General features: G+C 46.7%; 8 protein-coding genes across 8 annotated transcripts; 5 read left to right on the top strand and 3 right to left on the bottom strand.

Annotated features, from left to right (window-relative positions):
• Positions 1-278: 278 nt before the first annotated feature.
• On the bottom strand, positions 279-1,106 carry EDB93DRAFT_281343 (uncharacterized protein). The gene is made up of 5 exons (XM_041455955.1): positions 1,042-1,106; positions 770-924; positions 665-710; positions 569-609; positions 279-507 (listed from the first exon to the last, which is right to left on the bottom strand). Exons 1-5 carry the CDS (start codon positions 1,042-1,044, stop codon positions 378-380), a joined length of 375 nt encoding a protein of 124 aa, XP_041313078.1. The 5' UTR covers positions 1,045-1,106; the 3' UTR covers positions 279-377.
• Positions 1,064-3,274, top strand: EDB93DRAFT_1115138 (glycosyltransferase family 22 protein). Its single transcript, XM_041448269.1, has 10 exons — positions 1,064-1,183; positions 1,238-1,357; positions 1,419-1,541; positions 1,594-1,677; positions 1,725-1,735; positions 1,817-1,909; positions 1,965-2,415; positions 2,472-2,617; positions 2,668-2,854; positions 2,908-3,274. Exons 1-10 carry the CDS (start codon positions 1,177-1,179, stop codon positions 3,186-3,188), a joined length of 1,503 nt encoding a protein of 500 aa, XP_041313077.1. The 5' UTR covers positions 1,064-1,176; the 3' UTR covers positions 3,189-3,274.
• A 1,120-nt stretch (positions 3,275-4,394) lies between these two features.
• EDB93DRAFT_1115134 (uncharacterized protein) lies at positions 4,395-5,996 on the top strand. The gene is made up of 4 exons (XM_041448268.1): positions 4,395-4,847; positions 4,908-5,267; positions 5,330-5,514; positions 5,563-5,996. Exons 1-4 carry the CDS (start codon positions 4,830-4,832, stop codon positions 5,972-5,974), a joined length of 975 nt encoding a protein of 324 aa, XP_041313076.1. The 5' UTR covers positions 4,395-4,829; the 3' UTR covers positions 5,975-5,996.
• On the bottom strand, positions 5,997-6,867 carry EDB93DRAFT_1197461 (uncharacterized protein). The gene is made up of 4 exons (XM_041450904.1): positions 6,553-6,867; positions 6,393-6,497; positions 6,240-6,334; positions 5,997-6,189 (listed from the first exon to the last, which is right to left on the bottom strand). Exons 1-4 carry the CDS (start codon positions 6,767-6,769, stop codon positions 6,166-6,168), a joined length of 441 nt encoding a protein of 146 aa, XP_041313075.1. The 5' UTR covers positions 6,770-6,867; the 3' UTR covers positions 5,997-6,165.
• A 429-nt stretch (positions 6,868-7,296) lies between these two features.
• Positions 7,297-11,553, top strand: EDB93DRAFT_1274936 (DNase I-like protein; the record flags this gene model as incomplete). The annotated part of the gene is made up of 24 exons (XM_041454391.1): positions 7,297-7,494; positions 7,551-7,800; positions 7,851-8,099; positions 8,153-8,327; positions 8,385-8,542; positions 8,604-8,821; positions 8,875-8,991; positions 9,043-9,306; positions 9,360-9,367; positions 9,427-9,514; positions 9,569-9,636; positions 9,690-9,743; positions 9,798-9,933; positions 9,986-10,119; positions 10,169-10,217; positions 10,267-10,315; positions 10,366-10,397; positions 10,455-10,617; positions 10,670-10,833; positions 10,880-10,933; positions 10,986-11,162; positions 11,214-11,246; positions 11,294-11,390; positions 11,450-11,553. The coding sequence occupies 24 exons, from the start codon at positions 7,297-7,299 to the stop codon at positions 11,551-11,553; spliced, it is 3,039 nt and encodes a 1,012-aa protein (XP_041313074.1).
• A 1,443-nt stretch (positions 11,554-12,996) lies between these two features.
• Positions 12,997-14,930, top strand: EDB93DRAFT_1075018 (amidase signature domain-containing protein; the record flags this gene model as incomplete). Its single annotated transcript, XM_041445134.1, is given in 6 exon segments — positions 12,997-13,107; positions 13,165-13,354; positions 13,470-13,853; positions 13,907-14,399; positions 14,451-14,639; positions 14,651-14,930. The coding sequence occupies 6 exon segments, from the start codon at positions 12,997-12,999 to the stop codon at positions 14,928-14,930; spliced, it is 1,647 nt and encodes a 548-aa protein (XP_041313073.1).
• A 1,057-nt stretch (positions 14,931-15,987) lies between these two features.
• EDB93DRAFT_280636 (Metallo-dependent hydrolase) lies at positions 15,988-18,559 on the top strand. Its single transcript, XM_041455952.1, has 14 exons — positions 15,988-15,995; positions 16,047-16,500; positions 16,550-16,599; positions 16,662-17,015; positions 17,073-17,111; positions 17,163-17,272; positions 17,322-17,454; positions 17,507-17,606; positions 17,667-17,865; positions 17,915-17,992; positions 18,045-18,057; positions 18,112-18,237; positions 18,293-18,358; positions 18,412-18,559. The coding sequence occupies exons 2-14, from the start codon at positions 16,197-16,199 to the stop codon at positions 18,508-18,510; spliced, it is 1,671 nt and encodes a 556-aa protein (XP_041313072.1). The 5' UTR covers positions 15,988-15,995; positions 16,047-16,196; the 3' UTR covers positions 18,511-18,559.
• A 1,123-nt stretch (positions 18,560-19,682) lies between these two features.
• Positions 19,683-22,105, bottom strand: EDB93DRAFT_280746 (amidase signature domain-containing protein). Its single transcript, XM_041455953.1, has 7 exons — positions 21,693-22,105; positions 21,447-21,636; positions 21,375-21,392; positions 20,966-21,313; positions 20,419-20,911; positions 20,182-20,369; positions 19,683-20,129 (listed from the first exon to the last, which is right to left on the bottom strand). Exons 1-7 carry the CDS (start codon positions 21,801-21,803, stop codon positions 19,900-19,902), a joined length of 1,578 nt encoding a protein of 525 aa, XP_041313071.1. The 5' UTR covers positions 21,804-22,105; the 3' UTR covers positions 19,683-19,899.
• Between the last annotated feature and the right edge of the window lie 1,796 nt (positions 22,106-23,901).

Genomic DNA, 23,901 nt, shown 5'->3' with positions numbered 1-23,901 from the left:
CACCGTATTTGCTAGCTGAGGGAGATGACCATCGGCATTGCGGAACCGAGCTAAGTCAAGGATAGAATATCCCCGCAGCCAGTCGGGCAGCCTGCTCCAAAGTTCCGAGTGTATGACGATCAAGAAGGCCGCACGGTATTGGTAAATGATCAGGTGGAGAAAACCGCATAGAGTCCGCATACCGTCATCTTATCCAACGTCTCTCGGCGATTGTTTAGAGGGTCGAGATAGCCAAGGTACAATTTTGGAAACCAACCAGCCTGGCCCCTATGTTCTAGCGTCACAATGCATAATGATGGGAAGGAACCGATTACGAAGAGAAGTAAATTACGGATTGTGCGGAATGTGTGCAGCTGATAATGATTTAGCTGCCAATGTCAGGAGGTGTCAGGTCGATTATCTTGCGGTAGTGAAGGATCCGTGAAACTGTGGTTGCACTTGGTACACACAAAGAACAGAATCATGCGGGTTTCCTTCCGTTTTGACTGATCCTGGTAGAAAACGGCGCTAGAGTGGAGCAGGACGTATGGTTAGCAAGGGTAATCTAAACTGGATCGATATCGCGCACTCGTCTTGGCCACAATGCGGACATGTAATATTTGAGTGCGCCTGATATCAGAATTAGATAGGGTGATGTAAGATGACGCTGAGGGGCGAAACAAACCAATGTAGGATCCGATCCGAGGTCGGTAGTAATTCCCACTTGTTCCCTGTTTGATTTTAATGGTCAGTGAGATGGCACAGAAGAATTTCAGTCCGAAGCACTTACTTGGTGACCGTCAATAAATCATTCCTATATACACACTTGTTCTCGCCGATCTCCTCTTCGCTACATATCCGACAAGCGTAAACCATAATGCGACGCCCAGTGTCAGCCTTTGGGTAAAGCAAGTTATTGCACTCTGAGCAAAAGTGGAGTGATGCCTGCACGTGGCAAGGACGACCAGAGCACGAGGACAGTTACATAAATCCAGCACAGATATATTGAGACAGATAGAAGCATTTAGCGGTGAACTGCAGCACAAGAGATTAAAGACAGACCATCGTACGGTGTTGAATGGTGTCAGCCTCAGTACAAGATGAATTTCAATCTCCGACAGCGTGTCGTGCCCACTTTGATCCATCCAAAAACACTCGACAGCGTCAAGTCCAAGTGCAATACGTGGCCAACTGTGTATGATTTGTTAGGTGCTCGACAAGTTCTTCATGAGCTTTGATTATTGAAACGTGGTGTTAGCAAGACGTAAGTTCAATTGGATCTATGTGGGTCTTTGGACATTACGGATATGCTTTGCGCTTCTTGGAACTGGGTACATTCACCCGGATGAACATATGCAAAATGGAGAAGTGACCTCTGGCAAGTCTGAGCCTCGCGTTCCTCTTGCCGCATTCCGATTGCTGAATCTAAATTCTCAAAGGCGATCTCATGCCTTACCATACCATCCGTACTTGGGAATGGTCCACTGCACTCCCCGTCCGCTCCATAGTGCCAGCATTCGCGACAACTGGAATTCCCCTCTGGTTTGCCAAGTTCTTCATCGGTGAGAGATTCTATGCTAGAACTATAATGTATGTCTCATACGGTCTGTTTAGAAAAACACTTGACACAGGGAGTCCATCCAATACTACTCTTTCGACTAGAACGGTCCGCCTTCTTGGTTATATCTGGGTTGATCGGTAAGTCGTTGATACATTTTTGCAGCTTATGAAACTAAAAGCATTAGATTACAGCTTGGCAAGTTTGGTGCCGGCGCCGGGTGCCCGACACCTTGGTCTTCTGCTTCTGGCGTCATCTCATGTTATGAACACGTTCCAGGTTCGACCCTTCTCGAATTCTATCGAGGCTGTCCTTGTTGCTTTGAGCCTTTTGTTCTTGCGTAAGATAAGCCGGGTCACGATGCTGCACAAGGTCGGTTTCCGCTATTCCCGGCTTCTAGAGGTTCTTCATTCTAATCTATCGGCAGAGTTATTATCTCCATCTACTAGCCATAACCTTCGTGGCTGGTATATTCACTCGCCCAACCTTTTTGATATTCGGGGCACCCATCGCATATCAAGTCGCACTTGTAACACTTACACATGCCAGAACTGCAATCAGGTGGCTACGGCTTGTTGTCCCGCCGTTATTCACTGCAGTAGGGGTATGTGCCGCATTTTTGGTGGCAGACACCCTCTATTTTCGGGGCACCCCTAACGGTCTCGTGGTGACACCTTTTAATTTTCTCATGTATAATTTCGCATCCCAAAATCTAGCCGAACATGGACTTCATCCACGTTGGCTCCACGTTTTCGTGAACCTTCCGATGCTATTCGGCCCCTGGGTCACTTGGCTAGTAGTGCGCGTGATTGTGGACAGCGCGATATTGTCTAATGAGAGAAATGGGAAATCATTTGAAGTTGATGTCCTTCGTTCGAGTAAGGGCTTGCATATCGAGAGTTCTCGCGACCACTCACATTTTGTTTACTCGCAGCGATCATACAAATGATCATTTTGTCATTGACAGTCCTTTCTCTGCAACCTCACCAAGAACCTCGTTTCTTGGTGCCTCTTTTACTGCCTATTATTGTCTTGGTAGCAAACACTGGACGATTGGCCCATGTTGGCAAGGCGTTCTGGGTATGTTAACATGTTGAAGTTAATCAGCGAGGCTGCTGACGACTTTGTAGGTATCCTGCTCCATTTTCAACTTTGTGCTCGCGGTTCTATTTGGTATTCTACATCAAGGAGGCGTAGTACCTTCCTTATTCCACCTCCATTCCTTGGTTGCTGATCCTTCCCTTGGTACGCGGACAAACATAATCTACTGGAAGACGTACATGCCACCGCTCCACCTGCTTGGCGTTAACGACCGAGGTTGTTTTAATTTTGTTCACGCAAGTAGGCTCAGCTGATGTAGTATCACTCAGATGTTGTAACTGGCTCAGTTTCTTTCATTGATCTCGCGGGGGCGTCCCGAGATGACTTCGCTGCGTCCCTCGATACTGGTAATTATGACAGAACATTTGTTGTGACCCCCGTAGCCATGCGATACACGCTACCCCCTACAATCACGAGCTGTATGGAACTAAACCGGACCATTTTTCCACATCTCGATCTTGACCACATTTCGGAGAGCATGGATATAGGCGTACTTGATGGCCTTCGTTTAGGGGTGTACACCTTGTCACGTAACTGTATCTTTGTTTGAATTATCGACAGACTTCAGCGAATTAATGGAGCAGTAATGCCGCAAGAGCTAGCCGTTAGTCTCCACCTCTTATAACCACTCAGCACTGTTTAAACAATATTTTCTTTCAACGATTTATCAACCGTTGAGCCGTAAGTAGTGCACTAGTACTGTGCGATAGAATAATTCACCCACACAGTCCAAGACTACAGTATTTGAATACTGACTCGGCTATTATATACTGATCTATGCCGATGCCGATGCGCAGATCAGTGCGTAACGCAACGTGCGATGCACTTGTAGCACTTCTCCGCGGATAGTAATCTCCGGCATTACTGAGAACAACGATTAAATCAAATTTGTCCAGTGGTCACCGTGGCCGTCTGAAAGTTCCCCACTTGCAAATTGCAATATGCAGTAGCCGCAAGCGCCACCATAGTCTCCACCTTTCTTGGTTCCCCAACTTCTGCAACACGGGAAAATAAGCTCCATCAAAGACCTCGAAAAACTTGCACTGATCATCATGAAGAAGCCAGGAGACAAGGAAGGGAAAATTTTTTGATCTGAGGCAAGGATGCGTGGCCGAATGATTTTTGTTACCAGAATGTGGTGCGAATGCATCCACTGCGATGATATCTTGATGCGAGAAATTGAGCACGATCTGGGGGAAAGTGCTCCGGGGGAGGACGTAGATGGGGAAAGGTCATTCCACCGAAATTGACTGACAATGTGTAGGCAACGTGAATTTGGCGCATTGAGTTATGGGAGAGTTGACTGGTAACAGTATACACTTGACACACCAACTACTCTTTCCCAGCGCCTCCTCTCGGCAAAAAGATCTCCATCAGACGAGGATCAGCCTGTGCGAAATGCAACATTTGCCTGATTGTAGCACAGCGTTCTATTTCAAAAGGGCTTCGGTGGGAAGAACTACCAATGTGGAGGGAGAGACCGACTGCCAGTGCCAGGTCGGGCGAGCCAAACCTGCAGTAGAGACTATAGAACTTTATGGCAGGAGTGCTTCGACGCGTTGGTCGGGAAGTGCGATCTTGTTATGAGGCCATTGATACCTGTTACTTATTGAGCTGGCAACAAACGCGCGCCGGGGGGCTGTCATGTGGCCTACTATATGAAAAGCGGGGATTATGTAAGGAGTTTCAAATAACGTGACTATGCATGTGCAAGTCCGCGCGCCGCGACTGAGACTCTCAATCTTAGATTTATACCAGTCTGCGTTATGATTTTCCTGAAATTGATGGTATGATAGATATGCCATAGCTTCGGTAAGGCGTAGCAACGACATGGTTATCATCTTGTTCACACCTGAACCAATGACCCGGGGTGGCGATCAGGATTTCATTTGGCGACACCTGACTCTTGTCATTTAACTGTGACCTTCTCCCAGTCGAAACCTCTAGTTTCATGGCAAGTCAGAGGTTGAAACTGGGTTTATGGCTATGTCCACGCCAGAGCTGTGACACGTGTGCAGTATTCACATCGTGATCGAACATCTTCTGTGCCACTTTCAAGTTTGCTTCTGAGAACTTGAATGCCGCGACCTCTTCCAATGATACCAGTGATCACCGGCCACTCGGTTCTATAGATGGTATACCCTACCGAAGCTGCACGTTACACGTTTAATGACAAGCACGCGGATCAAGCATGCCTCGTCATAACATGGTGCGCAGTCTGCCGAAGCTCGAGGATATAAGCAAGTTGATCGACTACTCCTGCTTCAAGTCAAACCATTCCAACAACACAAAAGTCACCATGAGCTGGAGGAGTCTCGATAGTACTCCAGAACTTTCTCACCCAGTATTGGCAGTCCCGTATCGCGTTCCGTCATCGGAAGGCTTTGCCTCGCGTCCGATGAGCCCTCTCTCAGCCTCTGCCTCTCAGCTGTCGTTCAGCTCACCCGTTTCCCGCTCTTCACGACCGCCATCGGCAAACAATAGAATTCCTGGACTCTTCGCCCAGTCATCCATTGTTGCAAGCCCAGTCGACTCCGTAAGAAGCATTGCCTCGTTCTTCACAAAGATGCGGTCTTCTCCGCCGAGACACTCCGAGTTTTATTTGCAGGATGAATTATCTGTCTTCCTGGTAGGTGATTCAAACCTTTCCATTTCTGAAAATTTACATCAAAGAACATTGTCATTTAATAGGTAGACGGGGTGTTATTCCGCGTACACCGCTTTTTTTTGCAGCGCGAGTCTGATGTGTTCCGCACTATGTTTGTATGCCCTCCGACCCAAGACGGCCCTGAAGGACTCAGTGATGACAAGCCCATCGTCCTGCCTGACGTTACAGTCGCTGAATTTGAAGCTTTGCTCAAGTTCCTATACGACGGGTATGGCTCTCACATGTCAGCGTACCTTATGAAATAACTATCTCTCAGGGGCACCTCGCCATCTCCTTTCTCAACAGCAGATGAATGGATCAGATTGCTGTCGATTGCAACCCGCTATGAGATGGAGCGTATCCGTGCAAGAGCGTTGCATGAACTAGATTACCTCCCACCGCTTGATCCCATCCAGAAGATTGTCCTAGCGCGGAGGCACGATGTGCGGCAGTGGCTGTTGCCATCTTACGTAGCGCTTTGTTTAAGGCGTGAGCCCTTGAATGTGCTCGAGGCAGTAGAACTTGGACTGGAGACTATGGTGCTGATAGCGATTGGCAGAGAGTCCGTCAGGGACCCTCGTACTCTGAAAGATTTCGAAGACTTAAGGCAGCCACTGGGATATGATGAATTCATGACAGGCATCATTGCTGACGTATTTGGGAGAGACGGAGAGATTTCGGGTGCTTGAAGCGTAATATGGAGTGCGCAGCATGACAAAGATCCGAAGGGTGTGTATTTGACATAATATAATTTAACAGTGACAATAGAATTTGTACAATTACAGCTGAACAAGCGTGTTATGTATGTTGTTTTGCGTTAATTTTGACGTAAATCGTCGAGAGCAAAGTAAAATGTTGAGCAGACAATTCCGCATCCGCTTCATGCCGACCTTATGCTGGCAGTCTGACACAAAAATGATGAGTCTCGTGTCTCGTGTCAAGGAAACGACGTACCTCCGCACTGGCAGTAATGGAGACAGGAGGAGACCTGGTGGGCGGAGATGTAGATGCAGCAGAAGAGGTGCGCGCAATCATGGACAAATCGATGTCTATAGACAAGATAAACAATTAGCTGTTGCATGTGTTACATTCCAAACAATGACTGACCTTGTCCCTTGAGTGCGTTCTTCCTGATTTGCCTAGCATTCTCCCTTTCTTCCTCTGTGAAGGAGTTGATCCGATGTTTCACAAGTTCGGGCTTCTCGTGAACGGCTGGAGCATCGTGTTGTTATGAGCATGGAGCATGACAGTGGAGTTAATGACGTACAATTGTTACGTTGCCTCTGGCCCGTGGTATCTTCCTCAAACTCTTCCTCTTCCTCGTCAACAAGTGCGGCGGCCTCGAGGTAGCGTTCATCGTTGATACTACCCCAGTTGTGTTGGCCGCTACCATTCTTGCGAACGGATTTGTCGAGACCGGACTTGGACTCAGAACGATCCCGTAATAAGGCACGAGGGAAACCAGCGCGCTCTGTGCGAGTCATGATGAACCTATGTAGCGATGAAGTGTGGTGGGGATCAAAGTGGTCGTGTGTTGGGAAAATAAAATTGGATGTAACAAATTGGAAGGCTTGGTCTCGCTTTTATAACCTGCAGTGCTTTACCTCACGCCACCTGTGACTATAATCTACAAAGGTAAATATTCGAGACAATTCTACGATCGACGGGGCTCGTGACCAAAACAACGACTTTTTGTTAGTTTTTGTTCCATCTAGGGCACCTCAATCGAATAAGCTATACCTTTCTTGTTTCACTAGTGCTGAGGCCGTTTGCTGGCACTAACACTATTTCTTCTGACAGATTTTAATGTCGTCTGACGATCCGACACTCACTGAATCTTCCAAAGGAAGAACTTTGTGGGGAAACGTGGGAACATCATTAAGACGCACGTGCCACGTGGCAATCAGTCACATGGCTCCACCCGTAGCGCGGATACAAAGCTTTAATCATACCTTTGTACTTACAATAACCCTCAAAGATTTCTTTAGGAAGTCGTCTAGACTACCCACCTATGAATGGGACAACGGAAGCCGCAGTTCAATCTCTTCTACGATCATCTGAGAATCTCAAGGCGGCACTCGAAGTCGAGGTCACACAACTTCAAGAACGCGGTGACTTTTCAAGTTCTTCCACAGATGACCGATCCAGACGCATTCTGGCTGTTGTATCGCACAGAAAGGATTACATGGGAGACGAAGAAGGCAGGTGTGTAACCTGCTTCCTGTGTCAATGGTCCTCGCCGAGGATCTGTTACTTTCATGTCAGAAGCGGAATACGTCAGGGTTCTTTTTCTGGCGTACAGATGCTTCTGCTAAGCTCCACTCGTTTAACTTTGTGCTGACTCTGAGAAGTGTTCTGATTCTTAAGCGCACGCCGGGTCGCTCCATCGAGGACTGGAGTGTTGAAGTTGCGTACCCGATCTCTGCAAGTTTTTCGTTCACTGTTGCACAACCAAGACGAACAACTTTAGACCTTCACGTACCTGTGGGAGAGACTGGCGCTGCGTCAAGATCAGGTGTGTAAATGCGACTGGTGCAATAAGTCGCATTCTCATCGTGTCGACAGAACTCACTTTGACTATTAAGTATGAACTGGCTACTGAAATACGAAGCTATACTTCTATCGCACGAGATATGCGGAAATTGCAGTCCTTCACCGCAGAATGCAGACGTTTAAAGGACATATTCAGTCAGCTGTTCTTCTTTTACGTCCCCCATATCGACTTACCAATACATCTATTAATTGTAGCTAAACATGAATTTGACGCTGATTTCTCTTGGCTATCACTTTACACGCAAGAGAATTCTTTGAAATGTATGATACCTCCCATCACGTAAATGTAAATACACGAGCTGACCTGGCACCAGCCTTTTCATCTCCTGTAGATTTGCGCATGGTCAATAGGCCATTGCATACGCGACTTTCGCCAGCCAGCGCAGGCCTTCCAGGAGATGATGCGGAAGATATCAGTATCGTTCGCGAACATTGGATCTATAACAAAGCTATTGAAGAGGCTTCCACTGGGTCATGGGCGCGCCTGCGGTATGCTCGCTAATATTGCTCTTGATATATTTAATGGGCAACTTCACTCATGAACAGCATCCGCACAGGGACATTCAATGTCAATGGAAAAATGCCGTCGCAGGACCTTTCTCCCTGGCTCAGACCAACGAAGCGCGATTCAGAGATATCTGGATGGATCTCACCTTTGAAATCCATCTCGCCACTCGACATACTTTCAAACCCGATTGATGAACGTCAGTGGCGTTTGGTCGCCATATCAATTTGACATTGATTGCATCCCATCCTTTGATTTAGAGGTGACCACCACCCTAGGAGCCTCTTCTGCCACATTAGCTCATTCAAATGTAAACAACGACACGAAGGTCTCTGATCCAGATCTCCTTGTAATAGGCTTCCAAGAACTGGACCTTTCAACCGAAGCCCTCTTGTATGCCACCAGTACCGTCAAGGAAGATGCGTGGGTGGAAGCCATCTTGGCTGGGTTGGGTGAGAGGGGCATTCTCTACGAGAAGGTATCGTGTTTCACCCATTTATCTATTGCGATACGATGTGTAATGCCTGTCAGCTCGCTTCCAAACAGCTGGTTGGCATGCTGATCGTCGCAATCGCAAAGAAATCGCGACTGTCATGCTTTGGTGACATCAGATTTAGCGCCGCTGGTGCGGGAATTATGGGTATCATGGTACAGTCGTAAATTGATTTCCATAGCATTTAATCAACAATTATCTTGCAGGGCAATAAAGGTGCAACAGCGATACGGATGTCGTACACACCTTTAGCCCAAGGGATCTCGTCAAGTCCCACAGTTCTCACTTTCGTTAACGCACATCTCGCAGCATTTGATGAAATGATAGAGAGGCGAAATTTTGACTTCCACGATCTTTCCAGGCGCCTAGTTTTTGATCAGATCGATGATTCTAATTCTTATGCGAATACCGCATCGGAGACTTCGAGAACAACTGTTGGATTGTTTGAAAGTGACGTATTATTCTGGATGGTACGCTGTAACTTGCCTCCTCTATTACCTCACTTACCCCTTTGGAACTCTAGGGAGGTTGGTTGATTATTACCCGATGAGATAAATGATTGATTTGGCCGTCACAGATCTAAATTACAGGATAGACCTTGCGGACGGAGACGTCAGAGAACTATTATCATCTTCTCCAGGCACGGGTAACATCCCACTTTTGCTAAAGTATGATCAGGTTAGATGACGACTGACATAATTGATCACCGTGCTGACTGTATCGAACACTTAGTTGAAGACGGCTATCGCAAGCGGGAAAGCATTTACTGAGTTTTCGGAGCATGCAATTACACATATGCCGTGCGCAATTTCCTCCCGAATAATTACATACATTCAATCGCTGGGCGTGGCAGTTCGTACAGATATGCGTCAAATACGTCAGAAGATTCTCTGGGATATGACCGAAAGTGAGTGGTGTTCGCAATTGGCTTAGTATTGTAATAAATGACTTATCCTGCCAGGCGCAAACCCGCATGGACGGACCGCATATTACATATGTCGGCTCCCAGTGTTCCAGTCACCCAACGTTCATATTGCAGCCATCCGCAAATAACGATGAGTGATCACCGTCCAGTGTCAGCTGATTTTGATTTAAAGGTGTGTTTGTTCACAATGCGACGTTGATCCATTCAATCTGAAAGTTTGTCAGGTATCAATTGTTGACAAGCAGAGACACCAGATCGCCGCCTCTAAGCTGTATCGAGAGTTATGGGGCGTGGAACATTCCTCAAAGATGCCGAAAATCAAACTACAGCCGATGAAATTGGACTTTGGAAAAGTCTAGTAGGTTCTTGCACCCCGTAGTTGGTGATGATTGAAATTTGGATCAAAGTTACAGACGTCCAATCCAACAAACGTTATCCATTCAGAATGATGGACAGGTAAGTTGATTCAGTAACTTACACGGCCTTTACTAATTATGATTTCCAGATCCCCTGCGTCTACCGATTCGTTGCTGCAGATGCTGAACAGTCCATCTGTAGGTAATACCTTAGTTCTCATATCACCAACTAATATGTTGTATCGAAGGTCCACAATGGCTTGGGATTGAGCCTGTGGTGGTGCGAGGCGTTCTCACTGTCACGCTGAGGCTAATCCGTAAACTTATTTCTTTGCAGGGCCTACTTCGTCCGGGTGAATCGTCGGCCATTACTGTCACAGTATTTGTCGATAACTCGTCTGCTTCACGGCTAAATCTTGCACCGCCTCGCTTGGATTTTACCCTTATACTGCACACTGCTCTAGGAAAAGATCACTTCATCTCGGTCACTGGCGAATACCGTACGTCTATCCCTGTCCAGCCTGATATACTCACTGGAGATGATGAACACAGAATATACTTGCTTCGCAAACAAGCTTACCAGACTTACACGACTTCCTGGTCCCGTGCGATCTATGAAGTCTCCGAACGATCGGATGCCTGCACGGCAATCAGTGAATGCCCCGAGGGAAATTATGAAGTTGATCAATTGGCTGATGACCTATGCCACCGATCCAGTTCGTGCCACGAATATTCTGACTGCATGTCCTAACGGTGCTCTAGAATGATTTACTTAATGGTCCTCTTGAAGAGAGCATATGCATAAACATCAGAGAGGTGTTTGCGAGTCATCTTCGACATCCGTGCATGTGTTAATAATTGTTCATAGTGTCTTGATACAGGAGATCAATTTCCATCGCCCCAGTCTGCAGAAGAACATGGTCCACTTGCGACTGCTGTTGCATCTACACTGGTACAGTTATTGGACTCGTTGGTAGATCCTGTAGTGCCCCCGTACCTCCATGCGCGGTGTTTGCAAATGACAAGTAGAGACGAAGCATTCGAGGTGCGTTGAACAAAACTCCAGCGTCCTGGATAGTCTTTACGTGGATCCTAGCTACTGGACGAATTTCCTCCTGAATCGGTCAATGTAAGATTCCACACATAGTGTACACGCGTCTCGTTAATTCTTCCTAGGTCTGGATCTCGCTTACTGCATTCCTCCATTATATCTCCGTGCAAAAAATATCGTCACAATCATCGACGAATCAAGCGGAAATGGCAGAAAGGCTGGGTGCGTCTATCATGCATCATGCAAAGTTCATTAGAATATCTGCTGAATGAGGCCTGTAGCGACTATATTTGCACCAGTATTACTGCGGGATGACTCGTCCGGGCTTTACACCCCCGTGTCTCCAATCGGAAAGCGAAATTTTTTACTTCATTTTGTTGGCTGATCTACACAAGACAGTATATATCTCAAATGCTTTGGAGGTGTAGTGACCATGAATTCGATAGTAAAGGGAGGACAACACATGCAACAAGCATCAATACAATTTATAAGATACCCGGGGAACAAGTTCGAAATCATTTGGAAGCAGAAACAAAAGCAACTACTTCAAAGTTGTCCGGCGTCAACAATCCCTATGCACGAGCCAGGGCTGGAGGAAGGAGGGGAAACAGTCTTCGTCGCGTATCAGGTCATCATCATTGCCAACAACATTCGCGTCAGTGTTCCGTTACACATGGATGAGAAAAATGAGACGCGCATACCTGTTTACTGGGCGCGGGAGGAACCCTGGATGATAGTCAGCGATGTACGATCTGTCTGAATAGGCTATCAGGTTGGTGACCGATGTAAGCTGGATTTGAAGGTTTCGGAAGTATTGATGGCGGAGGATTGATGGTGGATGGTGCCGATGTGAGTTGAGACTAGAAGAATTTAAGTTGAATATGAAAGTCCCCGGTCAAGTTCTCGTCTGGTTTTATAAGCGAACGATGTGGGGTGAATGTAGCAGGGAACCGCACAGGAACCGTCGCGTTAACTTGGATGCAAACAGCTAAAAAAACATGCCTAAGGCATTACGAGGTTTATCGGTTCGAACAGCGTCACAGTGTGCCAGAAGCGGAGAAAAGGAACTTTCGTAGAAGATGAAGGAAAGCAAGTGGGTCGCTTGTAGACAAAGGTCTAGGTAGGTAAGGGGTGGGAGACATAACAGGTATTAAGAGTGCTAGATCATGGATGATACTAGCGTGCCATTTTAAAGGAGGTCCGGTATTCTTGAGCATCGATGCGTCAAACGCACGTGTAGATCGTCGTGGATGTGGTGTGGTCATCCATGAAACTGAATGCGGTTACAATGGATTTGTCTTTTATTGCCCAGGAGACCGGCGTAGATGTCCCCCTGGCCAGGTCGCCAGAGTAGATTTTGTACAGTGATATCCAATTTCTGTGCTTGGGCATCCCACACCTGCAGGTACTGTGTCGTCACCACGGCCGGTGCAGGCGAGCTTGTGAGAGTCTCCATAATCGAAGCGCTAGTACGTCAGGATACGGCCATCATTAGGTTTGCATGGACCAGCGTCGAGTCCGCCTGTATCTATGTAAGCTCTAGGTCTTCAGAATCGACAGCCTGGTGTGCTCAGATCACAGAGACCGCCTTCGATGATCATGAAATGTTCTCACGATCCTCTCAAGGTTCCCTGCATCGACAACCTGCATAAATTTCATTCTGCGTCACAGAAGAACTGAACTGGAAAAGGACAACTCAGATTTGGGTTATCATAACTGTCGGGTGTCTGTGGATGCGGCTACCTAGGCCAAGTTATCTTTGACCGTTTTCCCAAAACAGTGAACCTAATAGTAGGTCTGGCTCTTATCTTTCCTCTACTCGAATCTGATGACTTTCAAGGAGCCTTGTGTCGCTTTGCCTGATCTTTACGAGGCTTCAATCGTGGAACTTCAAGATGGTCTAGTCAAAGGACACTTCACTAGTGTTCAACTTGTCAAGGTAGACTCTCATTACCCCAGTCACTACATATCCGATGCAGCATCTAATCGATCACAGGCCTACTTGGACAGAATCGAGGAAGTCAATTTCAAGGGTCCTAAATTACGTGCAGTCATCGAGACCAATCCAATAGCCATATCACAAGCTGCAGCCCTGGACGATGAACGGAAAGACAAAGGCAGCCGCGGGCCATTGCACGGAATACCGTTATTGCTGAAAGATAACATTGCTACGCTGCACGAAGAAGGTGAGATTCTGTGTTATATATGTATATGCAGCACTAATAAATTGGTATCCGGATAAGGAATGAACACGACCGCAGGTACATTTTGTGTTTCTGCCTGCCATTTTGCAGATAATAGCTTTTGAGGGTATCCTAGGTTCCTACGCACTGCTAGGTTCTGTTGTTCCTCGAGATGCATTTGCTGCCGCAAAATTATGTGAAGCTGGGGCTATATTCATAGGAAAAGCGAATCTTTCTGAGTGGTCCGGTATGAGGGGCGAGTGGGGTCGTTTAAAGGGACTGGTTCTCAATGGCTTGTCGGAGCGTGGAGGACAAACTCTTTGCCCATACTACCCGAATGCACATCCATCCTCTTCGAGCTCCGGAAGTGGCGTTGCAATGACCATTGGCCTAGCAGCCGGGTCGCTTGGCTCAGACACTCATGGCTCTATTGTCTTTCCAAGTAGCAGGAACAATGTTGTGGGAATCAGGCCCACTGTCGGGCTGGTATCTCGCTCATGCGGTGAGGTTTCTAGCAGTGGCCTTTCTGATTCCCTATCTGACGGTGAATGTCAGTAATACCTATCTCATCTCATCAAGATACTGTTGGCCCGATGTGTCGCTCTGTCGCTGACGCTGCCCTGTTGTTAAAGTTCATAGCTGGGCCTGATCCTCGAGATGAAGTTACTTTACATCAGCCCGGACTAGTCCCAGACTACATGAAAGCGCTCGACAAAAACGCCCTCAAAGGCGCTCGTCTTGGAGTGCCTCGTTCCCTCATCCGCAATACCAAGGTCATCGAGGAGACTTTCAACTCATCCCTTGACGTTTTCCGAGCTTTGGGCGCGGAAATCGTTGATCCTGCAGATTTCCCGAATACAGAAGAACTACTGACATCGAAGGCGGAGAAGCGGGTACTGGACGTGGACTTTAAAGTTGATCTTAACAAGTACCTATCGGAACTTGTTGACGTTCCGACAGGCGTCAGGACTCTCGCTGCTTTGATAGAATTCAGCGAGAAACGCGCGGACCTGGATCTTCCACCACCATTCTACAAAGATCAATCGCAGTATGTCTGCTCAAATCTCATACGCGAGTTTCTTTTAGGCAGAATATCTAGATTTAAGCAATCGGAAGCCTCGCAAGTTGATGGCGCCTACTTTTCAGCACTAGCTGAAGATTTTAACTTGGGACGCACGAGGGGAATTGATGCCACTCTAGCCCAGTTCAATCTCGATGCCATAATTCTACCAACCGAACATGCACCGGGACCTGCAGCGATCGCAGGGTATCCATTGATTTCAGGCTAGTACTTCTTAGCACTATCTCAACGTTACTCAATGTCATCCGATATCTAGTGCCCCTCGGCTTCCAGCCAGATGACGTTGAGTTACTGCCCGCGACACCAACCTCAGTTTATACGCAAGCCCCAGGACTTCCTTTTGGAATTGCTTTTATGGGGACTGCGTATAGCGAGTTCAAGCTCATCGGTTATGCATATGCGTTTGAGCAGGGTACCCATGTGAGACTTCAGAGAAGAGCATATAACGATGCGATTCCTAGAACCCAATTAAAGGACGTCATGACCATGCGGCTGTAAATGTGGTTTTCACTTTGTAAACTGCCATACGCATCCAATAAGCGAGTTGCTTTACATGCATGCATTCCGGACATCAATGCACATGTCGAAACGTCCATCTACTCGTCTAAAGCACAAGCCTAGGCGCTGCGACTTTGAAATCGCTGCTTCTTCCGCATTTCTGACACGTTCCAGTAGTCACTGCCCTAAGTAAGCACACTCCTTGACTTACCCTTGCAACACACGATGATCACATAAGTACGTCGGCAAAAAAAATTGGTATGAAGATCTTACACATTTAAATCTTGAAAAAATTCAAGCATTCGTCAGTATACTGCTTCGAACAAGTAATTGTCTACAACTTTTGAATCCACCATTGACCCTCTTCCACGAAACAGGTTCATGGAATAAGTACCTTGGATCGCCTGGGAAGAGCAGGGACTTGACTAGCACGCTGGATTGATCAATCCCAACCAACACATCCACATCGGCGAATCAATAAATCCTGCATGAAACTACTCATTCTCAGACGTAGGTCGATTAGTTCTAGCATGCATTCACAGCTAGGGCAGCAATCTGGAGTTGAGTTGCAAAAGCTGCCACCTGATTAAAATTCCCTGAGATTGTCGAAGCAGCTACAATGGTGACAAAGGAGAGATATGATATGGAATCTTTCAGGGTAGCAGCTTGTGTTGGGACCTTCGGAATGGTCTCTACTAACGGATTAGCCGTTCGTTGGAACTGAGCGCTGAACAATAACATCGGCATTGGGCAACTGCAACTTTTCAAACTCCGTGCTTCCCCTGCCATTACAGCATATGTAGTACTTGTTGATTCTCTTTTCAGAAGACTCGAGACATGTCACATCATTGCATGCCATCGCCGGTCAGGAAAAATCCTTTCTCATATTCAACTCTGAAATTGGCTTTCTTTTAGACGAATTGAAGTTCTTGTTTATCATCGTTGCCCTGCTGTCCCCTGCTGCGCCCGACTATACGTATCATGGCGTGTGGGCTGCTTTTCTGGCCATGTGTCATTGTACACTGGCAGGTCCTGAGCCACTCCTGAGCCACTCATGGTAGCCATGTGAGTAAAGGTTCCTGTGTACATATAAACTTTACTGATAACTATAGGCAGTATAGTACTAGCTAGGGCGGTACTGAGACAAACGGTCCAAGCTCACAATTCCAACTAGTCTACCGTACTATCCTTCCATGGGTCCTTGCGCTGTGGCCATTGTTATATTTTTTTTGTCTAGACGCCTTGATATCCACAAGACGCCAATGGATGCTGTTCCAGGCCAACTACCAAGGACCATTGTATATAAAGCCATCGAATTTATCCAAACTACCAATATCCTCCTCTGTGCCAATGTTCTCCCAAAGGCTTGCTGACTACTACCAAAGACGCGAGAAGCTTATCAAAGAGGACCGCGCTTTGCGAATAGACCATGTTCGTTCGAATTACACTGCAGCTGAATGGAAGGCAGATGAAGTTGTGCGCTCCATCCGTGCTAGAGAAGCTACCACTGTTTGGGGAATTGATCACAAAGATGTCCCTCATCCATACCCAGGGATGGAGTTCTTGAATGGTATGATACTCGGCTAGTTCTTAACACTTCCTCTAACACCTGCGTACAGCCAGAGACATTATTCTACAGACGGATCTCTACAGTAAGATAGTCTCCAAAGTAAGCACAGTGAATCACCATGTTTCTCGTCACCCATTATCTCGACCGCAATTTACCTGTAGATGCCAAAGGGTGGGCTATTGCATGTGCACCAGAACGCATCGGTGGAGGCGAGAACACTTCTTGAACTAGCACTGGGTCATCCCGCGATACATATCCGCGTCCCGGGTCCGTTGGATGCGGCTTCTCTTGAAACTGTGCTGCCAGTAATTCAACCAATTCCTGTGGAACAGTATCCTGCCCCCGAAATTGGTATCACGGATGCTTCATACACCGGCGGCTGGGTTCCTATCAAGAAGGCGCGAGAGCTGTTCGATCCTGCACTAGATGGCCCTGCTGGATTTGATAAGTGGGTTCTCAGCGCCTTTATGATCAATCCCAGTGATGCATACAATACGTACAATACACCAATGAAAGTGAGCTCCATATTAACATACAACCTGCTGAACATTTTCTTAATGCGAGACTTGCAGATCTGGATGAAGTTTGGGAGTACCTTTGGCGTGACTGATGTGAGCCCGTGTTTTAGAAATCAGGATGTGGGCTGTTCTGACGAAACTTAGCCCATTATCCGTTTTGTGCCGATTCAAAAGGAATACTTGCGGATGTTCGTTCGCTCATCGATAAATGATGGTATCTCGTATATTGAGGTACGAACTAGTTTTTTCAAAAAGTGAGTTAGATCGACATGTCCGTGTTTGAGATACCTGATAATTCATTAGATATATACTTGCAGAAGACGCGAAGACCAAGCTTGAATTACGTGAACTACTCTTGATATTCCAAGAGGTCACGAACGAAATCAAAGCAGAAATGAAGGCGAAAGGTCGAGAAGACGATTTCGCTGGGCTGAAGGTTAGCTTGGTCGCGGCGAACCCACTCAAGCTCAGACTGATCTTTTCTTCAGATTATCTATAATACCCTGAGAATCGTCTCCCCCGAGGAATTGGAATTAGAACTAGAACAATGCAGCAGATTCAAGCAGGAATTCCCGGACCTTATTGCTGGCAAGTCCCGCAATTTTTCTGTAAGTCGGCAAATCCAGATCTAATGGTTCTATCCGCCAGGATTTGATCTCGTGGGCCACGAAGATGGGGCGGAGTGTAAACCACTTATTGATTACGCAGAACCACTTTTGCGTTTCGCCGAGGAGCATCCGGACATCCCGTTCATCTTCCATGCTGGTGAAACTCTAGGTGATGGCACTGCAGCGGATATGAACCTATATGATGCCATTCTTCTCGGAACGAAACGCATCGGACACGGGTTAGGTGCATTGTATGATGTAAAGCGCTCGCTAACTCATATTGCATAGCTTTTCATTAGCTAAGCATCCAAAATTGATGCAAATCTGTCGAGAGAAGAAAATAGCAATCGAAGTCTGTCCTATATCGTGAGTGAATCATACATGTAGACACGTCCAGTTGATTTTGATTTTTCAATAGAAATGAAGTACTGGTAGGTTTCCTTATATGCTGTCTCGGAACCTTACGTTAACTCAAGACATGCTAGCGTCTTACCTCATCGATGCCTATGCACCCCCTCCCGGTAATTATGAATCAAGGCATTCCGGTGGTACTATCTTCCGATGATCCTGCAATGTTCAATAGTATGGGGTTGTCCTTTGATTTCTTCCAGGTGGCCTCTTTTTTGTTTATCCCTTGCTGTAACCAGACTCATCAGTCACTTACAGGTACTAGTAGCAAGTGAAGTTACGGGACTCCTAACTCTTGGTCAGATGGCCCGTGACAGCATTACGGTGAGCCATGTCGTTGTCCTTGTCTCTTGCATTGCGTCATGTTCCTTGTGTAGTATTCCATGCTAGATGAACAGAGCAAGCGCGCGGCTATGGATGCATGGGAAAGACGGTGGGCCAAATTCGTAGAAGAGGTTGCGGCGATGGGTCCGTGATTCAGTGAAACTTTGGCTACCCGTGATAGAAATATAGAGCTATGCAATGGATATTGTAGAAATACGTGAACTTATCAAACTCGTGTAAATACTAACCTCACGGCGTTTCTGTCGCAAGCGGAATCATACTATCAGACCAAACCCCTGCCGTTCTACCAGTCTCATGGGCTTTAAGGAAGCCATACGATGAGATCATTAGATATGCAGCATAAGCAAGAGCAGAGCACGAACACAAATAAAAGTACATGTGAGTAGATACGAAGCAATATAAATATAAGAGGACAAAGATACTCGTTAGACTCATCAGTCAAGGTGGTCATAAGAAATGATGCGTAGAATGTGACTCCTGGACTTTATTTGTTGATGAAGCGTGGCGAGCGAGGTCCGAAGAGACCAGGGTCACCGTCGTCGGGTACAATCACGTGAGACTCAATCGACGCTGGTGAAGGTGCACGCGCAGGTTTGCTAGTATTCACGGCGTCAATTCACCTTCTTGAACGATGCATAAAACTCAATACTCACGATGCCAGGTGACCCAGGGATGCATTACGAATCGGGGTTTACGAATGCGCCTCGTGTTGCGCCATGCTGGACGAGTAGGTCCAGGTTCATCAGGAAGTGGGGGAGGTACCTCGGGCGGTGAAGGTGGTTCAGGACCAGGCATTGGCGGTTTCCTGTCAAGCAATATGAGAACGGTCCAAGTTGATGGCTAAAACATCTTACCACCCTAAGTTAGACCCAAGGATTCTGGCACAGTTCTAAAAGGAAGAAATCAAATAGATATGGTGGTAGAACGTAAACAAGTGCGTAGTCATCAGGACGGTCCGTCGTTTCCAAGATTGATGTCCTTTCTGAAACTTCCTATTCTCCAGCTCCCTGTCGGAGTCTCCGACACGGAATATGTCAAATATTCTCATACGAATCTTGATCGGCTGATGATTGCCTTCGCGTTTTAGAGACGTCTCATCACTGAAAACCGAGATCTAGGATATACCCTTATATACAGATTATACAGTAATCCCAGCATGGCCTGGACAGCACCAAACATCCTGCATGAGTCCATCGGCGCACGGGCGGTATCAGGCTAACTGAAAAGAATTTGATACTGTCCCATCATGAGTAGGCGGTCAATCATCGAAGTTGGTCACAACCATCCATGGACCATAGCTAATGTTTCTTGTGCGCATTGTGAAATGGGCGGCGGGGACCTTCTCAATGTGGACTCAGAATGTATCCAAGGCACCCCACTTCTGTTTATCTTTCCTTGTCCAGTTCTCAGTACTATACAAAACATGTGCTATACTGTCCATACAACTCTCACCTTCCGACTTTCAAACATTCTACTTGTCACTTGCATAGGTGCTTGTCCCTCTGTCATTCTTTCCCCCTTCACATAACATCCGCCAACTGCATTCTCGGAATCGCATCGTTATATGCCTTTCTCTGAAGTCTCACGTGGGTAGCCTGCTCAAACGCATAGGCGTAACTGATAAGCTTGAACTCGCTATATGCAGTTCCCATAAAAGCGATTCCAAAAGGAATTCCCGGAGCTTGACTGTGAAGTGGAGATGGCGTCGCAGGCAGCACTTCCACCCCATCTGGCTGAAAGCCAAGGGGTACTAAATATTGAATGGTAAAAGTGGCGTAACCATCACTATACGGAGTACTCGCCTGAAATCAATGGATATCCCGCAATTGCTGTGGGTTTGGGCTCCAGTACATCGGTGGGTATAATTATAGCATCAAGATTAAACTTGGCTAGGGTGGCATCGATTCCCCTCGTGCGTCCCAACTCGAAATTTCGAGCCAGTGCTGCAAAGTATGCCTCATCAACCTGTGTCCCTTCCGCATCCATAAATCTGCATGTCTTCTGTTAGGGCGTATTATACGTGATTCAAGCTGACCTACCGAGACTGATCTGTATAAAATGGTCCTGGAAGTTCAAGGTTTGCATTGATCTTGTTGAATTCTATCAGATCGGCGAGAGTCTTGACGCCTGTAGGAACTTCGACCAATTCCGATATGTACTTGCTGATATCAACTTTGAAGTCCGTAGTCATCACCAGCTTCTCTGTTTGTGATGTCAGTAGTTCCTCTCTGTTTGAAAAATCTGCAGGGTCGATGATTTCCGCGCCTAAAGCTCGAAAAATGTCAAGAGAGGAGTTGAATGTCTCCTCGATAGCCTTCATATCGCGGATAAAGTTCCGAGCTACTCCAAGACGAGCGCCCTTGAGAGCATTTTTGTCAAGTGCTTTCATGTAGTCTGGGACTATTCCAGGTTGATGCAAGGTTGCCCCATCCCGAGGATCAGGCCCAGCGATGAAGTTCAACAATAGGGCGGCATCGGTGACAGAGCGACACATCGGACCAGGAGTATCCTGATGAGATGAGTAAGGTACCACTAGCATGTACCGTCGTCAGATGGGCGACTGGTAACTATAGTTGAAAGCCTTACCGCCCGAGCGAGATACCAGCCCGACAGTAGGCTTGATACCCACAATATTATTCCTGCTACTTGGGGCTACGATGGAGGCACGAGTTTCTGTGCCAAGGGACCCGGCTGCCAGACCGACAGCCATCGCAACACCACTTCCGGAACTCGAAGCAAATGGGTCAGCGTTTGGATAGTACGGACAACGAGTCTGCCCCCCACGCCCCGAGAATCCACGAGGAAGTGGAACAGACCTCGCACCAGCCCATTCGGAGAGGTTTGTTTTGCCTATGAATATAGCTCCAGCCTCACGTAATTTTGCTGCTACAAACGCGTCACGAGGAACAACAGAACCCAGCAGTGCGAAGGAACCTAGAACGGAGCCAGAAAGACATTGGGATTTGTTAGATGTAGCCAGTAGGGCGGGATGTACCTGCAGTAGTATTCATTCCTTAATGGATCTCAATATACTGGTGTTGCATGTTCGTGATGCAGAATACTTCACCTTCTTCGTATAACGTAGCAATATTGTCTTTCAACAACAATGGTATTCCGTGCAATGGCCCACGGCTGCCTTTTTCTTTACGTTCATCATCAAGAGCCACAGCTTGTTTTAAGGCTGTCGGGTTGGTCTCTATGACTGCATGTAATGCAGGACCTTTAGTGTTAACTTCTTCAATTCTGCTCAGGTATGCCTGCAATCACTCAATAATGAAGCCTGTATCAGGTATACGCTCATGTACCAACTTACTTTCACAAGCTGAACGCTACTGAACCGTCCTTGTACTAGACCATCTTGGAGTTCTGCGATTGAAGCCTCGTAAAGATCAGGCAAAGCGGCACTGTAAGTATTGGAAGTCATGATCGCAGATCAAAGTGGTTAGAGAGAGGAGGAAGATAAGAGTTTCGTTGCATGAAGACGGTCGCTGATAAGGGCCTGTGATACAAGTGGGAGCTGAAACCCTTTCGTGGACGTAAAGTCTCCGTCTGAGGTCACCAGTTCGTAATTCAGCATTCTGATAAGTCATATTTTTACAACATTTGATTGTGCGAGCCTGGTGATATGAAGTTCGTCAGCTGGACAGATATGACAGCCATAGGAAGTTTAGTCTACTCACTTCGCGATTGCCCTCTATCCCCTTCATTTTCACCATCATGGTCTTTATAAATATGTTCATGCCCGTGTTGGATGGGGGAAATGAATGGCCCGCGTTCGTTCTATCGCACAAATATCCCAGACCTGGCACTCTATCATGATAAATACTCAGAAAATGTTTGCACGTAGTTGTACGCGCCAGTCCTGTACGTCTCTGCCAATCTGACGCATATTCGTCTGCGGCATCGCAGGGAATGCTTCAGCGTGCTAGGCCCGTTTCTTCAAATGCATTCACTGTGTGCAATGCCTATAAATTCTATCGCTATGGGAAGCCCTGGGACTTGTGTGCAGTGGTTCAACGGTTAGCATCTTCATAAAAGATAGACCAGGCGTTGAAATAGATGTAAGCACAGACGTACCTGCCACAGCAAAGATAATGACTTAGACTCTAACATCCGCAAGGGTGAGCTGAGGAGAGGAAGGCAATCATGATGCTCCGAGTCACGGAACATTCGAATACACAAGCAGTGACCGGCGGTATGGCCAAGCAAGAGAGAATGGCAGTGCAATTACATAAACATCCTAATTCTCACGATGATTGAAACGAATCAATTTTACTGCTCAACCTCAACTCAGATTTGGAATTTCGGATAATCATGGCGTTGCACAAGTTTCTGCTCGGATGTCAACACATGCGCGTAACTGTCGAAAAGCTCCAAGTGTATGTGACATCTGGTAAGCTTCGAGGGCAGATTCATGTTGATGTTACCATCATTATGAATTCGCTCTCGAAACATGTCAACGGTCACCATTTTGACCACTACGGAGTCCGGACCCTTACAATGACTCGGTGATATAGGCTACCGCTGAACTATATATTATATGCAGGGCAACATGTTATTTTCGAAACAGTCAAAGGTGTCTCTTCTAATGCCGAATGGTTATTTTACAACTAATAGCAGCTGGGGCCACACTTGCCAGGCCACTAGTATCCGCCAGAAAATCGAGGGCTGCATCGGTAACTCGCATGTTGCCTTACCACAGCTGGGTAAAGTATACAAAGTTGAAGTAAGATTGGTTTGTGTTATTATTTGTGTCATAGGAAGCGCTTACAACTGCAATCCTTTCCGGGGATTTCTTCACTCCAACTGCATTACACTCTACAAGATCACAGCGCAAAATCATGAGTCGTAAGTACTTCAGTCATAAGCGATGTATTCAAGCTTCTGAGATACTCCTCTATTCCAAGGTCTTCATTGCTCGAGCAGTAGTGAAATTTGTTCAGAAGAAAACACTCTGTAATGGACGTATTGAATCATCAATCGCACCAATGCAGAAGTAGAAACACGACACACTGTCACAGCTCACCGGGCTACTCACATGAACATGTATACAGACTACCACGCTGGTGAGTTATAGGATCAAATCCTGGATGAAATATAGTGATACTTATGCCACCTTCATATTGATAGTCGTATACTTTCCCGCATACGCTGCCTTAACAGCAATCTGGCCGCAGATGATGGCACACTCACTGCCAGCACTGAGAGACTTTGACGCTGCCAAAGCAGCAAAGCGAGGACGATCATAGAGAAACGCATTATTCGTGGCTTAGGATCTCAAAAATAGATCTGACAGGAGAAGGTAGGATGACGGTCGCTTGCTTTTATGTCCTGAATACTTGGTGTTCTGTGCAGAATCTGTCCCACTGAAATACCCCTTTAAACAGATAGGATTTAGAATGCCAACAGACAGTAGATTTGACTTTCTTAGTCTCCGATATTCCATTGGTGGAAGAGCGCTAGAAAAAAGTAATCACAGCTCGTTGGATATGGCATACGTTGATTCTCCCATAGTCGGACTT

Source organism: Suillus bovinus (genome assembly GCF_016758785.1).
Source record: "Suillus bovinus strain UH-Sbo-P2 chromosome Unknown EDB93scaffold_2, whole genome shotgun sequence".
Taxonomy (NCBI): Eukaryota; Fungi; Basidiomycota; class Agaricomycetes; order Boletales; family Suillaceae; genus Suillus; species Suillus bovinus.
This window is presented reverse-complemented; position numbering and strand designations above follow the sequence as displayed.